At 37.1% G+C, this 14,030-nt stretch overlaps 1 protein-coding gene across 5 annotated transcripts in view; it reads left to right on the top strand.

Annotated features, from left to right (window-relative positions):
* The window catches only part of THG1L (tRNA-histidine guanylyltransferase 1 like), a 32,282-nt gene that overhangs the window by 5,020 nt on the left and 13,232 nt on the right, over positions 1 to 14,030 (top strand). For 4 of the 5 annotated variants that reach the window (XR_006220319.1, XR_006220320.1, XM_042993666.1 and 1 more), the window contains one exon: positions 6,827 to 7,054. The exons of the other annotated variant lie outside the window; for it this stretch is intronic. Coding sequence is in view for 2 of the 4 variants with exons in the window: in XM_042993666.1 (XP_042849600.1) it covers positions 7,053 to 7,054 (2 nt within the window). In the remaining 2 variants the exon portion in view is untranslated. The remainder of the gene's footprint in view (positions 1 to 6,826; positions 7,055 to 14,030) is intronic. 5 annotated transcript variants of the gene reach the window in all.

Here is a 14,030-nt window from a genome sequence, read left to right as displayed (position 1 = left end):
TTTGTAACTCAATTAAGTAATGTAATGTCTTTGCTTGATATTGGTCCATTCAGATTCTATATTTCATCTTGAGTCAATTTGTCATTTCTGTCTGCAAATTCGCTCATTTCAACTAAGGTGTCAAATTATTGAAATAAAGTTGTTTATAATTTATAATATTACGTTGTAATATTTTTATTTCTATAGGGTTCAGAATGTTTCCTCTTTCATTCCTAATTTTGGTAATTTGTATCTCTTCTCTTTTTTTGTAGTCATTTTACTAAAATTTTATCAATTCCATAGATCTTTTCAAAAAACTGTCAGTTTCATTGATTTTGTCTATTGTTTTGCTGGTTTTTGAAAAATTGATTTCTGCTATTGTCTTTATTATTTCCTTCATTCTACTTACATTGGGTTTGATTTGCTCTTCCTTTATAATTTCTTAAGTTGAAAGCTTAGCTAATTTTTTTAGGTTATTTTAAAGCTCATTTCCTTCCTAATATAAGCATTTAAGGCTATAAATTTCCCTCTGTGTACTGCTTTACCTGTGTTCCATTAGTTTTGCTATGTCCCAATTTTTTGTTCATGCAGTAGAGATATTTTCCAATTTCTCTTGTGATTTCTTCTTTGATCCATGAGTTATTTAGAAGCATATTGTTTAATTTCAAACTATATAAAGATCTCCCAGATTTCCTTCTGTTATTGGCTTCTAATTTAATTCCATTATGGCCAAAGAACATATTTTGTATGATTTCAGTCCTTATAAATGTATTGTGATTTGTTCCTTCACCTAGTGTGTGATATATTCTAGAGAATCTTTCATGTGTACTTGAAAAGAATGTATATTCTACTGTTGCTGGGTGGAGTGTTCTAGTTGTTTAGTAGTATGGCTCAAGTATTCTATATCCTTTCTTATTTACTGTCTAGTTGTATTATGAATTAGTATTGTCAGTGAGAGAGAAATATTGAAATATCCAACTATAATTCCTGAATAGTCTGCTTCTCCTTTCAAAGTTATCAATTTTTGCTTTACATATTTCAGGGTTCTCTTGCTAGGTGCTATTTGGAATTGCTGTATCTTTTTGATTAATTGACCCTGTTATCATTATGAAATATTCTTCTCTGTCTCTAGCGATTTTCTTATTTTTTAAAAATTCTTTAAATTTATTTATTTTGAGAGAGAAAGAGAATGTGAATGGGGGAGGGGCATAGAGAGAATCCTTAAGCAGGCTTTTCACTGACAGTGTGGAGCCGACATGGGGCTCGGACCCACAAACCATGAAATCATGATGTGAGCTGAAACCAAAAGTCAGATGCTTAACTGGCTGAGCCACCCAGATGCCCCTCTAGTGATTTTCTTAAAGTCTATTTTAATATAGCCTCTCCAGCTTTCTTATGGTTAGTGTTTGTTTCATATACCTTTTCCCATACTATCGCTTTCAATCTGTTTTATTTTTTAATGGTCTCATCCTTTAGTTAAATAACTTTTTCTTTACCTTAAAGGAATATATTATGGAATGCTACATCTTGGGACAAGGAAACATGTATTTGAAATTCAGTAGTTGAGCCAGTTTGTCCTCCTTATAGTTTCAATGAACTTACATTTAATGAATTGTATTACATTTCATAAAATGTAATCTCACATATTTTTGAATATGTATTTATCTGAGCACTTAAACACTTAGAGAAATTTATCTGAAATCATACTTTTTATTTAAATTTTTAAATTTAATTGTCTTTATTTTAGAGAGAGAGAAAGAGTGCATGTGTGATCTGGGGAGGGACAGGGGGAGAGAGAAAGAGAGAGAGAGAGAGAGAGAGAGAGAGAGAGAACCCCAAGCAGGCTCCGTGCTCAGCAGGGAGCCTGAGGCAGGGCTTGATGCCATGACTCTGAGGTCATGACCTGAGCTGAAATCAAGAGTCACACACTCAACTGACTGAGCCACCAAGGCTCCCCTGAAATCATGCTTACTTAAAATAGAGATTATTTGATTTTATTATTTTATTTTTTATGTATTATTTTAAAATTACTGTTATTTTTAAATTCCAGTGTAGTTAATATACAGTGCTATGTTACTTTCAGGTGTACAATGTAGTGACTCAATAATTCCATACATCACCCAGTGCTCATCACGAGAAGTGTACTCTTTAATCCCCACCATCTGTTTAACCCATCCCCTCACCCACCTCCCCTCTGGTAACCACCAGTTTGTTCTCTATAATTAAGAGTCTGTTTCTTGTTTTGTCTCTATTTCTTTCTTTTTGTTCTCTTTGCTCATTTGTTTTGTTTCTTAAACTCCACATATGAGTGAAATAATAGGGTATTTATCTTTTTTACCTAGCATTATGCTCTGTAGCTCCATTCATGTCATTAAAAATGGCAAGATTTCATTCTTTTCTATGGAAGAATAATATTCCATTGTGTGTGTGTACACACACACACACACACACACATCACACCACACCTTTTTGTTTCATCTGTTGATGGTTAAGGGCTGCTTCCATAATATGGCTATTGTAAATAAATCTGTAGGAAACATAAGGGTGGATATATCCCTTTGAATTCATGTTAGTTGTTGTTGTTGTTGTTGTTGTTGTTGTTGTTGTTGTTTTTAGGTAAATACCCAGTAGTGCAATTACTGGATGGTAGGGTAGTTCTATTTTTAACTTGTTGAGGAACCTCCATACTGTTTTCCACAGTGTTTGCACCAGTTTGCATTCCCACCAGTAATGTAAAAGACTTCCTTTTTCTCACATCCTTGCCAACACTTGTTTCTTGTGTTTTTTTTAATTTTAGTCATTCTGACAGGTGTAAGATGATATTCCATTGTAATTTTGAATTGTATTCACCTGATGAGGAGTGATGTTGAACATCTTTTCATGTGTCTGTTGACCTTCTCTATATCTTCTTTTTAAAAAATTTTTTTAATGTTTTTTATGTTTATTTATTTTTGAAAGAGAGGACAGAGACAGAGTGTGAGTGGGCCAGGGGCAGAGAGAGAGGGAGACACAGAATCCAAAGCAGGCTCCAGGCTCCAAGCTGTCAGCACAGAGCCCAGTGCAGGGCTCAAACTCACAAACTACGAGATCATGACCTGAGCCAAAGTTAGACGCTCAACCAACTGAGCCATCCAGGTGCCCCTGTTGGCCTTCTCTATGTCTACGTTGGAGAAATGTCCTGTATTGAACTGATTTTCCCACAGAGCCTCCAGAAAGAATCAATCTGCCTCCATCTTGATTTCAAAGTGCTAGTCTCCAGAACCATGAGAGAAAAAATTTCCACTATTTTAAGCCACCCAGTTTGCAGTACTTTGTTAAAACAGCCTTGGAAACTAATACATTTCCATTTCTTTTCTCTTTTCATAAGAGAGAATATGCAGCAGAACGTTTTGAGCTCTGTTCTTTTCTATGGTTGCTACCAGTCACTGACTAAAAGCCTAGAGGAGAGTTTCCATTCACTGATTGATTAATTTGTTCATTCAGCAAATATTTAATGAACCCCTAAAATGTGCTAAGCTCTGTCCCAGGTACTGGGAACATAACAGAAGATAAAACAAATGATTTCTCTTCTCTTATACAGCTTATCTTTTTTTTTAATTTTTTAAAAAATTTTAAATTATTTATTATTAAGAGACAGAGAGAGACAGAGAATGAGCATGGGAGGGGCAGAGAGAGGAGAAGACACAGAATCCAAAGCAGGCTCCAGGCTCGGAGCTGTCAGCACAGAGCCCAACGTGGGGCTCGAACTCACAGACCACGAGATCATGACCTGAGCCGAAGTCAGATGCTTAACCGACTGAGCCACCCAGGCGCCCCTATACAGCTTATCTTTTTAACAGAAAGTTTAAATTAATAACAACACTGTCTAAGGTCACAAAAATGTCCTAAGAAGATTACTTAAAATTGATCCACTAAACCAGTATTATAGACTGAATGTTTGTGAGTCCCAAAATTCAAATGCTGAAGCCCTAACTCCTAGTGTGGCTGTATTGGAGATAGGATCTCTACAGAACTAAATAAATTTAAATGAGGTCATAAGGTTGGGGCTATGATCCAATAGGATTAGTGTCTTTATGAGAAGAGAAGCCAGAGAGCTCTCTTCTCTTGCCCACCCTCTTTGAGAACACACCTAGGAAAGGCCATATGAGAACATGGCAAGAAGGTAGTTATCTATAAGCCAGAAAGAGAGCTCTCACCAAGAATGAACCCTGCCAGAACTTGATCGAGGACTTCTAACCTCCAGAACTGTGAGAAAATAAATGTCTGTTTTTTAACCTACCCAGCCTGTGTTTTTTGTTATGGCAGCCCAAGCAATTAATACAAACAGGAACCAAATATCCATAGTAACTGGTGAGAAAGGGGTACCTCTTTATCCTTACAAAATTGTGAAATGAATTTGATTAAACTTATATTTAAAAAATTTTAGAATTTTTTAAGGTTTAGAATTGCCACCACATGCTAATTCTTAGAACAAATACAGAATGAACCAAGTACTAATTGTTTATGGGGGGAGACGGACATTTTTTTTCTTTTTGGACTTTCAGTACAGATAATTGAGTTCATTATTCTCTGTAGTTCCAGCAGAGTATCAACTTTGCTATGGGCAAGTCCCTGTGTAAATTTCCTATTGCTGTTGGAGCCATAAATTTAATGACTTAAAGCAACACAAATTTATTACTTTATAGTTCTGGAGGTCAGAAATTTGAAGTAGGTCACACGGGACGAAAACTAAGTCAGTAAGGCTGCTTTCCTTCTGGAGGCTCTAGGGAAGAATCTGTTTCTTGATTTTCCCACTGTTGAGAGGCTGCCCACATTTCTTGGCTCATGGACCTCTTCCATCTTCAAAGCCAGCAAATGCATCACTCTGACCTTCCATGCCCCCTGCCTTCCATCATTACATCATCTTCTCTGGTTCATTTATCTCCCTTTGCCATCTTTTAAGTATCCTTATGATTACATTGGGCTCACCCAGATAATCTACGATAATATCCCTGTTTTGAAATAGTTAACTTAGTCATATCTACAAAGTTCCTTTTGCCATATAAGGTAACGTAATTATATGTTCCTAGGATGATAGTACATGGATGTCTTTAGAGGGGCATTAGTCTGTCTACTGAAGTCCCTATTCCTGTTTTATTTTATTATTTTATGACACTTCTTTATTCACCATTTTCTATTCCCATTCCAATTCTGTTTTCCCTCACCCCCATCCCCCAGGCACGCACTTTAATGTAGTTAGTGTATCTTTGGTTATATATGTATCATTGAGTGATATACAGTGTTTGGAGGATACATGTATTTGTTTTTTAATTTACACATATCATCTTAGATACAGACTCAATTTGTTTCTTTTTTTCATTTAGCATAATTTTTAAAATTTCTTCTGGGTTATCTGTATTTTTTCCAGTGGATGTGTTTACTGATCTTTTATTTTTTTAAGTGTACAATTTAGTAGTTTTTAGTATGTTTTTAATATGTTTAGTATGTGTTTTTTAGTATGCAGCAATCACCACTATTTGATTCTGGCATATTTTCATTATCCCAAAAGGAAACCTCAAACCCATTAGTAGTTACTCCCCATTTTTCCTTTCCCCAGCTCCTGGAAACTACTGATCTACTTTCTACCCTTGTGAAGCAGAAAAATATGTAGAAATATCTGTCCATGCCATATAGGTACATCTGGTTCTGAGCTCCTGAATTCTGGATTCTGTCAAGAACTTGTTACCTCTGCATTGCTCTACTGATGGACTCCTAGGGTGCCTCCAGCAAGTTCCCACCACAAGCAGTGTTGTCATGGACATGCCCCCATAAACCTGTACAACATCTTCTGTGCAGACACATCCAAGAGTGGGATTTCTGGGTTCTAGGAATGCACACACACCACTTCACTAATGAACAGATTGCACTCTCAGGTGTCTATTTGACTTCAAACTCATAGCAGTGGCACACACGAGGATTTCCTGTTTTCTACTTTTTTACCAACTCTTGGTTTTATTCAAGAAATTTTGCCAATCTTTTTGGAGTATAGAAGTATCTTACTGTTTCGATTTGCACTTCTCTGATCATTAGAAAGGCTGAGCATCTCATCATAAGCTTACTAGTCTTTTAGCCTTCTCAATTAATAACTATGCATATTCAAATCATTTATCATTTTATTATTGTTCCATGCTTTTTCCATGTTGATCCACAGGAGTCCCTTATTTATTATTGATCTTCAAACATTGCAAATATCTTCTTGTGTGTGACCCATCTGTTCATTTATCTCTGATATCCTCTGTTGAACAGGAATCCTTAATTTAATGCAGTTGCATCCATCATTTTTTTAACCTATAATTTGTGCTTTTAGAGTCTTGTTTAAGAAATATTATCTTGGGGAAACTGGGTTGCTCATTTGGTTGAGTGTCTGACTCTTGATTTTGGCCCAGGTCATGTTCCCAGGGTCGTGGGATTGAGCCCTGCATTGGATTCCATGCTGAGCGTGGAGTCTGCTTGGGATTCTCTCCCTCCCTCCGCCCCTCTGCCCCACTCACACACTATCTCCCTTTCTCTAGAAATAAAGGAAAGGAAAGGAAAGGAAAGGAAAGGAAAGGAAAGGAAAGGAAAGGGGAAGAGGAAAGGAAAAGGAAAAAGAAAAGGAAAAGGAAATGAAAATATTTTCCCACCTCAAGTTTCTCCAAAGAATTCTTTTATATTTTCTTCCATTAAGTTCTGTAGTCTTACCTTTCATATTTAGGTCTTTATTGTGTGTGATTTTCCTTTATATGTGATGTAAAATAAGGACTGGAGTTCACTTCATATTTAGTTATCCTAACTCATCTAACAATCTATGTTTTGTCTGCTACTGTAGCCCGCCTCCATGTACCAAGTAGCCCTATGAAGAGGCCACGTGGGGAGGACTGCCACTTCCCACCAACAGCCACATAAGTAAATTATGTTGGAAGCAGATAAGTTGGTCCCATTCAAGCCTCCAGATGACTACACACCCAGCTGGCATGTTAATTGCAACCTTGTGAAAGACCCTGAGCCAAAACCACCCAGCTAGGCTACTCCGGAATTCCAGACTTACAGAAACCATGTGAGACAATACATACTTATTACTGTTTTAAGCCACTAAGTTTTAGGATAATTTGTTACATAAGAAAGGATTAGTAACATAATTTTTGTCCTGAATAAAGAGGGAAAAGCGAGGCTCCTTGGTCTCTATCACATGGTATCCTATAGTTTCTATTTTATTACTATCAGCAGAATCAAAATTCTAGCTTTTCAATTTTGTCATTCTCTGAAATAAGAATGGAAGATAATTAATAAAAGAGAAAGATGGAAAGAGAAATAAAGGTAGCTGGGAAAGGAACAAATATTTGAGGTCCCTCACAGTGTACATACTGTGTCCTTTAGTATCTTATTTGGTCAAAAGAGCATTTGGTCAGCTGGCAAAAATGTGGTTCTTGCATTTTTATTATCTTGGACCTCCTACCACATAAAATCACTATTGGCCAAAGCAAAGAGGCCCAAGCACTGTTGGTTTTGACTTGACTAGAGGCAGAGGTCATAGAAAGAAATGAGGCAGAATTGGAAAATACTGTGAAGGAGATGTACATGTTCAGTGTAATTTTTTCTAATATTCTTTAAGGTCTGTTATCTCTGATATTCTGAGATCCTGGTTCTTTGTCTGGTACACTTCCATCTACCCTTCAAGACTCAGCTGAAATGTACAATTCCTTAAAAAGCTATCTCTAGATCTCATAGGCAGAATAAAATATTTTTTTAATCTATTCTTTCACAGCACTTTCTATATACCTCTGTTTTGGCATTCATATTAGAAAAAGGATATGGTAAACACTATCGATTGCCTACTTTTCCACCATTCTCCCTTTTTCCTTACTAACAAAACCCTGCTTTTGTTTAGAAGACACTGTCCCAAGTACTGTTCCCTTACTTGAGCTTGGTATAGAGGTGAGCACGTGACCCAGGTTCTCCACTGAGACATAAGGAGCAGTGTATTGGATGCTTCTGAGGAAAACCATTTTTCCTAGTAGAAAAGAGAGCAGATGTACAAAGAAAGTTTTTTTGTGTTCATCACCTTCCTTTCCACTTTAGATGTTATAGTGTGAGAACGTGATGTCTGGTACTATGGCAGCCATTTTGTGAACATGAGGAGAGATCTCTCTGATATGGTGTGGACAGTAAAGCAGAAGTATTAAAAGTGTTCCAATCCCGATGGCATCATTGAGCCACTGCATGGGCCCTGGAATTGCCAAACTCAATTTCCCTATAGGATATAAGTAAATTTTTGTATTGTTTAAGCTTCTATTATTCAGGCTCCTAGTTATTTGCAACAAGAAGCATCCAAATTGATAGAAGGAATGAAAATAGCATTTGTTAAACATTTGTAATATACTTTAATTTTTTGTTAACATGTTTTTCTCCTGAAATTGTTAGTGTAGGGACCTTTTCTTAATTTCTAGCAACTTCTACAGTGTCTGTAGAATGACTGCTTAAGAAGTATTATGCAATGAATAAATAAATTAGTAAGTAATTGAGTGGATAAATCTATAAACCAATGTTATGATGTTATTAGGAGGCATTGTAGAAAAATTGGTTAAGAACATAAACTCTGGCATTACATTTCTGGCTTTCCATCCTGGCTATGCCATTTACTAGCTATGTGATTTGGGCAAATAATTTAATCTCTATAAGGCTATAAAATGGGGGATAAACAACAATATATACCTAAGAGAACTGTTTGGAGTATATTATTAAATGCTCTATGTAAAGGGCTCAATAAGTAATCTGGCATCTAGTAAACATTTTAACCATTATTATTGGAGGAAAACAGAGAAGAGCCAACAATGATTCCAAATTTTGGATTCTAAGCCTGTTGACTGGGAAAATGAAGATAAATCTGGCCCAAATTCAGTGTGGAAATGGAAAAGATGATGTTCATCTTCAAACATGTATAAAACAAAGCCTAAATATAGTTCAGGAGTGAAGATACTTTGGATATATTTATATAGAGAGAGTTACTCTGATCCTAATTTATATTGCAGTTACTCATCCTAAAAATCTATAATTACAGAATTGTACTTTTAAATGTAGTAATTTAAAGAGGAAGGTAACTTCCAGACTGCATCTACGATGAGTCAAAGGGGGAAATGATTTGTGAGATTTTGCCTAAGAACATGTTCTTAAGTAGTGATCTTCATAAACAAAATATCACAGAGAGAAAAGATTTCCTTAAATGGTATAAATGCATGCAGTGTCAGTGATGCAGTGTGGTTCAGTCTCTGAAATCCTTTGAATTCTCTTCCCAATGTTATGTTTCTCCACAGAAACAGAGGCAAGCTATGTCAGAAATATTTAGAGGTGAAATTCTGTGTATGAGTGTTCTAGGAACCACTTTTGATCCCCAATTAGCCAGAACCAGTAATAAAAATTAAGCATGGGTAGTAGTATTTTTTATGCAGGTTTTTTTTTTCCTTTGTTAAAATGAAAAAGAAGATCTCATTGAACTCAGATTAGGAAATAATCCTTCCCAAGCAAATTACTTACTGGATTTTCTTTTACCTTTAATTTCCATCACTTAAGAATGAGTAACAGTGTAAGCTATATAGAAAGTCAGTTCACATTCCAGATTCCACTTTTAGATAGGCATGAAGATTTCAAATTCTTTTCTTCAGTAAAGCAGCCCAGTCACTGGAAAAAAATAAATTGAAATATATCTGCCTGTATCAACTCACTACCAACTTATGGCCCATTCAGGGCCAAATCATTATGGAACATTCAAGATGCAGCCCTATAAATAACTCCTAGTTATATGGTGGAATTTATACTTCATTGAACATGATTCTGTCTCTGTATCAATAATAATATCTGTAATTATTTCAAGATATCTTAATGCCTTGGCTTTTCTAAAAAGGATTAAAGATCTTTGTGATTTAGGACCTCAGAACATTTTATGGATGCCAAATTCTTTTCCGTTTCTTCATCCCTGTCTTCCTTTTAGTCAGCACTGCATATCTGAAATGTTAAAATAGATTCTCTGTTGGCCTAGCTTCCCCTGGGTTTTTTTTTTTTCCTTTCATGTACCCTTCATGCCATAGCCAGATTAATTTTCCTAAAACACTGTTAGATAGAGCAAGGCTAAGTCCTTACCTAGTGCCTGATATCCTCAAGTCTGATGTTGTCTCTTATAGTTTGTTTTCCACTCCGTACGTTCCATCTCTTTGTCAGTCTCCTCACGTACCTCAGTCTACCTTGCATGTATCACTCATACTCCTGAATTTATCCAAAGGTCATCCTATTCTCTTTCAAGTTCATCTCACCTATGTGAATTGCTTTTGATCCAACTCAAACTGCTAAATAAGATGTTGGGTGTGATTTTTCCTGTTGTTCTTAAATTATACCAAAGGCCCAAAGCTGAGAACATTAAGTGTGAAGTAGCCCACCTCTGAGTTTCATAAGCCCCTATTAAGCTAGCCACCTCCCTGAAGGGCTTGCTAAAGAAGCCAGAACCAGGCCTGCTATAATCACCTCTTCACACTGAGTTGACAGAAGAATAGGACTGAGAGGGAGAGAGTTGGCCTGCATTTGAAGGAGCACAGTGCTCTTGACCAACGTTTTAATGCCAACATTAATACATTTCACCTACTGGGAAGTATGGGATCTGGCCAAGATTCTTTAAGGGAATTGCTAACCATGAATAAAGGAGAAGGTGAGAGAGCAGTTATTGGGAAAAAAGAAGTTATTTATTTACACCCCCAATGAATTGAGGCTTCTAAAAATCCAAGTTCATATACAAAAAAGGAACTTACTGGCTTAATCTTTCAGCAGTTATTTATTGATTGCTTCTTATGTGCCAGGCACTATTCCAGGCACAGAGGATACAGCTTTGAAAAATATTAAGCAAGGTCCCTGCTCTCCAGGAACTTGTAAGGGTCTAGGAGCAGCACTCTGTGCACTGGCTCTAAGCGCAATGCTAAATTCAATGTCATCAGAAGTTGTTTTCTGTATTTTTCAGATTTTTTTCCTTTTGTATAAGCCTAATCAATGGGCAGCCTCTTTTGTCTTGAAGGCAATGTGATCACCAGTATAGCATTTCTAATAGGAAGAGAATCTGATTTTCGTAGTCATTCTAGCAGAATGTCAGACTGTCTCAATGACCTGGCTTAGGTTAGGTGCACATCTTTGAACCTTACTGGTAACGTCTCAGTTATTGGTGAGGTCATCATATTTGTGCAAGTTGGTCACTACAGAGAGGACAAGCAGAGGTTTAAATCCAGTGTGGAGAACACTTACCAAACCTCTGCCCGGTACACAACTATGTCTGCAGGAGAGGGGGCCTTTTTCTAACTCACACTGAGACACTAGCGTGGTCTTGACCATGTGCTTACCCTGGAACAAATGTCAGATAGGGTATTCTCCACATAAACCAAATGGTCTGGTGGGGGAAAGACCGTTGGGATGCCATTGCCATAAGACAGAGGGATGCTGGGCAGGCAAAAACAACAGCTATATAGTTTGTTCCTTTAAAACATAGCAAAGCAAGGTGGTAGAGTGGAAAATACTTAGACTTGGCATTGGAAGGACTGAGTTCTAGGGGGCGCCTGGGTGGCTCAGTCAGTTAAGGGGGCACCTGGGTGGCTCAGTCAGTTAAGTGTCTGACTTCGGCTCAGGTCATGATCTCACAGTTTGTGGGTTTGAGCCCCACATCAGGCTCTGTGCGACAGCTCAGAGCCTGGAGCCTGCTTCAGATTCTGTGTCTCCCTCTTTCTCTGCCCCTCCCCTGCTTGTATTCTCTCTCTCTCAAAAATAAGTAAACATTAAAAAAAATTTTTTTAAAAAGAAGGACTGGGTTCTAATCCTGGTTCTGGAAGCCATGACACATTGGACAAATCATTTAAACAGTTCCCACAAAGTTGGTTTCCTTTTTTATGGAGAGAATTATTGTTCTGCCTCCCACAGACTCATTGAAAGGGAAAAAATAGAATAATGTATGAGACTATGGTTTGGAGACTCTTAAGTTTCTTACACTTAGAAAGCATTTTTTTTAAATTACTGTTGTTGTTGTTGTTGTTGTTATTTATTATATCCTTGCCCAGTGCCCTTACACATTTTAGGTGTCCAATATGTGTTTTTTAAATGGCTGATCCATGGTATGGAAACTCATATTACTCTGGATTCTTTTCCAAAATGTTATACAAGCAAAATCTTTTGGCAAAATGTTTATTCAACATTAAATTCAACAATTCCACAATTCCAGGAACATATGAAGCAAGCTGTCTTTTTATCTCATTATTCAGGTCATAATTTAAATATTGCTTCCTCAGATAAAACTTCATGGACCATGCTCAGCTGCCCAGTCAGGGCAGGGCCTTCAATGTGTTTCACAACACTGAACACAATGTAGTCCAACAGTTACTTGTGAAACTCTTTGTTTAAGGTCTGTCTTCCTCAACTTGCTGTGAACTCCATTGTGTAGGCACCATAGCTGTATTGTTTGCTGTTGCATCCCAGTGAACATGGTACATGGTAGGAAATTAAGAAATACTAGTTTAATGAATGAGTAAATTTGTGGGATTAAGTGGTAACAAGGTCAAGTGGAGTAGGAAACATACATCTAATTCCCCCTTTCTGTTTTCCTAATGTCTTTTTCTAAGCCCTCCAGTGACCAGGTCCTCATGACTTCTGGAACTTCTACTAAGTAGAGAAAGACGAGGTAGTTGACAAAACATGTCCATTTAAAGACATAATTGATGACTATTTAAAATAAAATCCATTCACTCTGACCTATGTAAGCTACATATAAAAATACAGAGCAAGTATATTATAGCAATTTCAAGGCCCTGGTAATCATGAATTTATTCTAGAATAATAGTTCTAAACTTTACACCCATGTAAATCCTGGTATGTAGTGATATTTTTATCTGCCTCAAAACCATGATAGAGCTAGGCAGTCTATTCCTGGAAGTGTATACATTACTCCCAGCCAGAAATTTGATTAGAATGGTTTAGAACAGAAAAGGAGACTTTAGAGACAAATTATTCCTTCTTCTTACCCCCTTCCACCCTGAATTTCATTTACATAATGTAGCTCTTAGTACAAATGAAATGAGTCAGCATTAGGGAAGAAAAATTGGAATATGACTTCCACACCAAAGGTAATTATTTTTATTTCGTCAGCTTCAGTGATAAGTGATCTGCTAAGTAATAGAAATTTTTAAAAATAGAAATCATTGTCCAGTTAGGTTACAAATATCTGTTGTGTGCAAGATTTTAGGTTTTTTTAATTGTGGCAAAATATGCATAACATAAAATTTACCACCTTAACATTTTAAGTGTACAACTCAGTAGTGTTAAATACATTCACACTGTTGTGCAACCGATCTCCAAACTCTTTTCATCTTACAAAATTGAAATCCTATATCCATTAAACAATAACTCCCTTTACCCCACTCCCTTTATTCCCTAGCAACAATCATTCTATTTTCTGTATGAACTTGACTACGTACCTCACTGAGTTTCCAGAATCATACAGTATTTGTCTTTTTGTGACAAGTGCCCCCACCACCCCACTCCCAGTACAGGCCATGCTTATTACTGAAGGGGCTTAGAGTGGAAGACCCTGCTCTTTCATTCTGGTCCCACTCCAGCAACCTGGAATGGAGGTGGGAGCCACAATCTTGTTCTGAGATCCTCTGCATCACCCTCCTCTTTTCAAAATTTAATTCCCTTTGAGGGCTGGGTTGGGGTGTAGGCAAAGCAGTGGCCTTTTTACATAGTTGACCTTCCACCTTGTGGTGGGAAGTCTTCTCTCTTCCTACATTGGCATGGTGCATGGTTATCCTGGGGCCATTTTTAGCACCAGGATGATCTTCCAAGGATCCTTAGAGAGGAACACATAGCTCCTCTTGGTCCTTCCAGCTCTTTCTGTCTTCAGACCCTCTATAGGAGGGATGACTTTTACTTGCCCATTGGGCTCAAGGCAATTCCCAGTTCCTGTCCCCCCTTTACCCCAACCTCTGAGCTGCTTCTTATGGAACCAGTGATGATGA

This window comes from Panthera tigris, chromosome A1 (assembly GCF_018350195.1).
Source record: "Panthera tigris isolate Pti1 chromosome A1, P.tigris_Pti1_mat1.1, whole genome shotgun sequence".
Classification (NCBI taxonomy): domain Eukaryota; kingdom Metazoa; phylum Chordata; class Mammalia; order Carnivora; family Felidae; genus Panthera; species Panthera tigris.
This window is presented reverse-complemented; position numbering and strand designations above follow the sequence as displayed.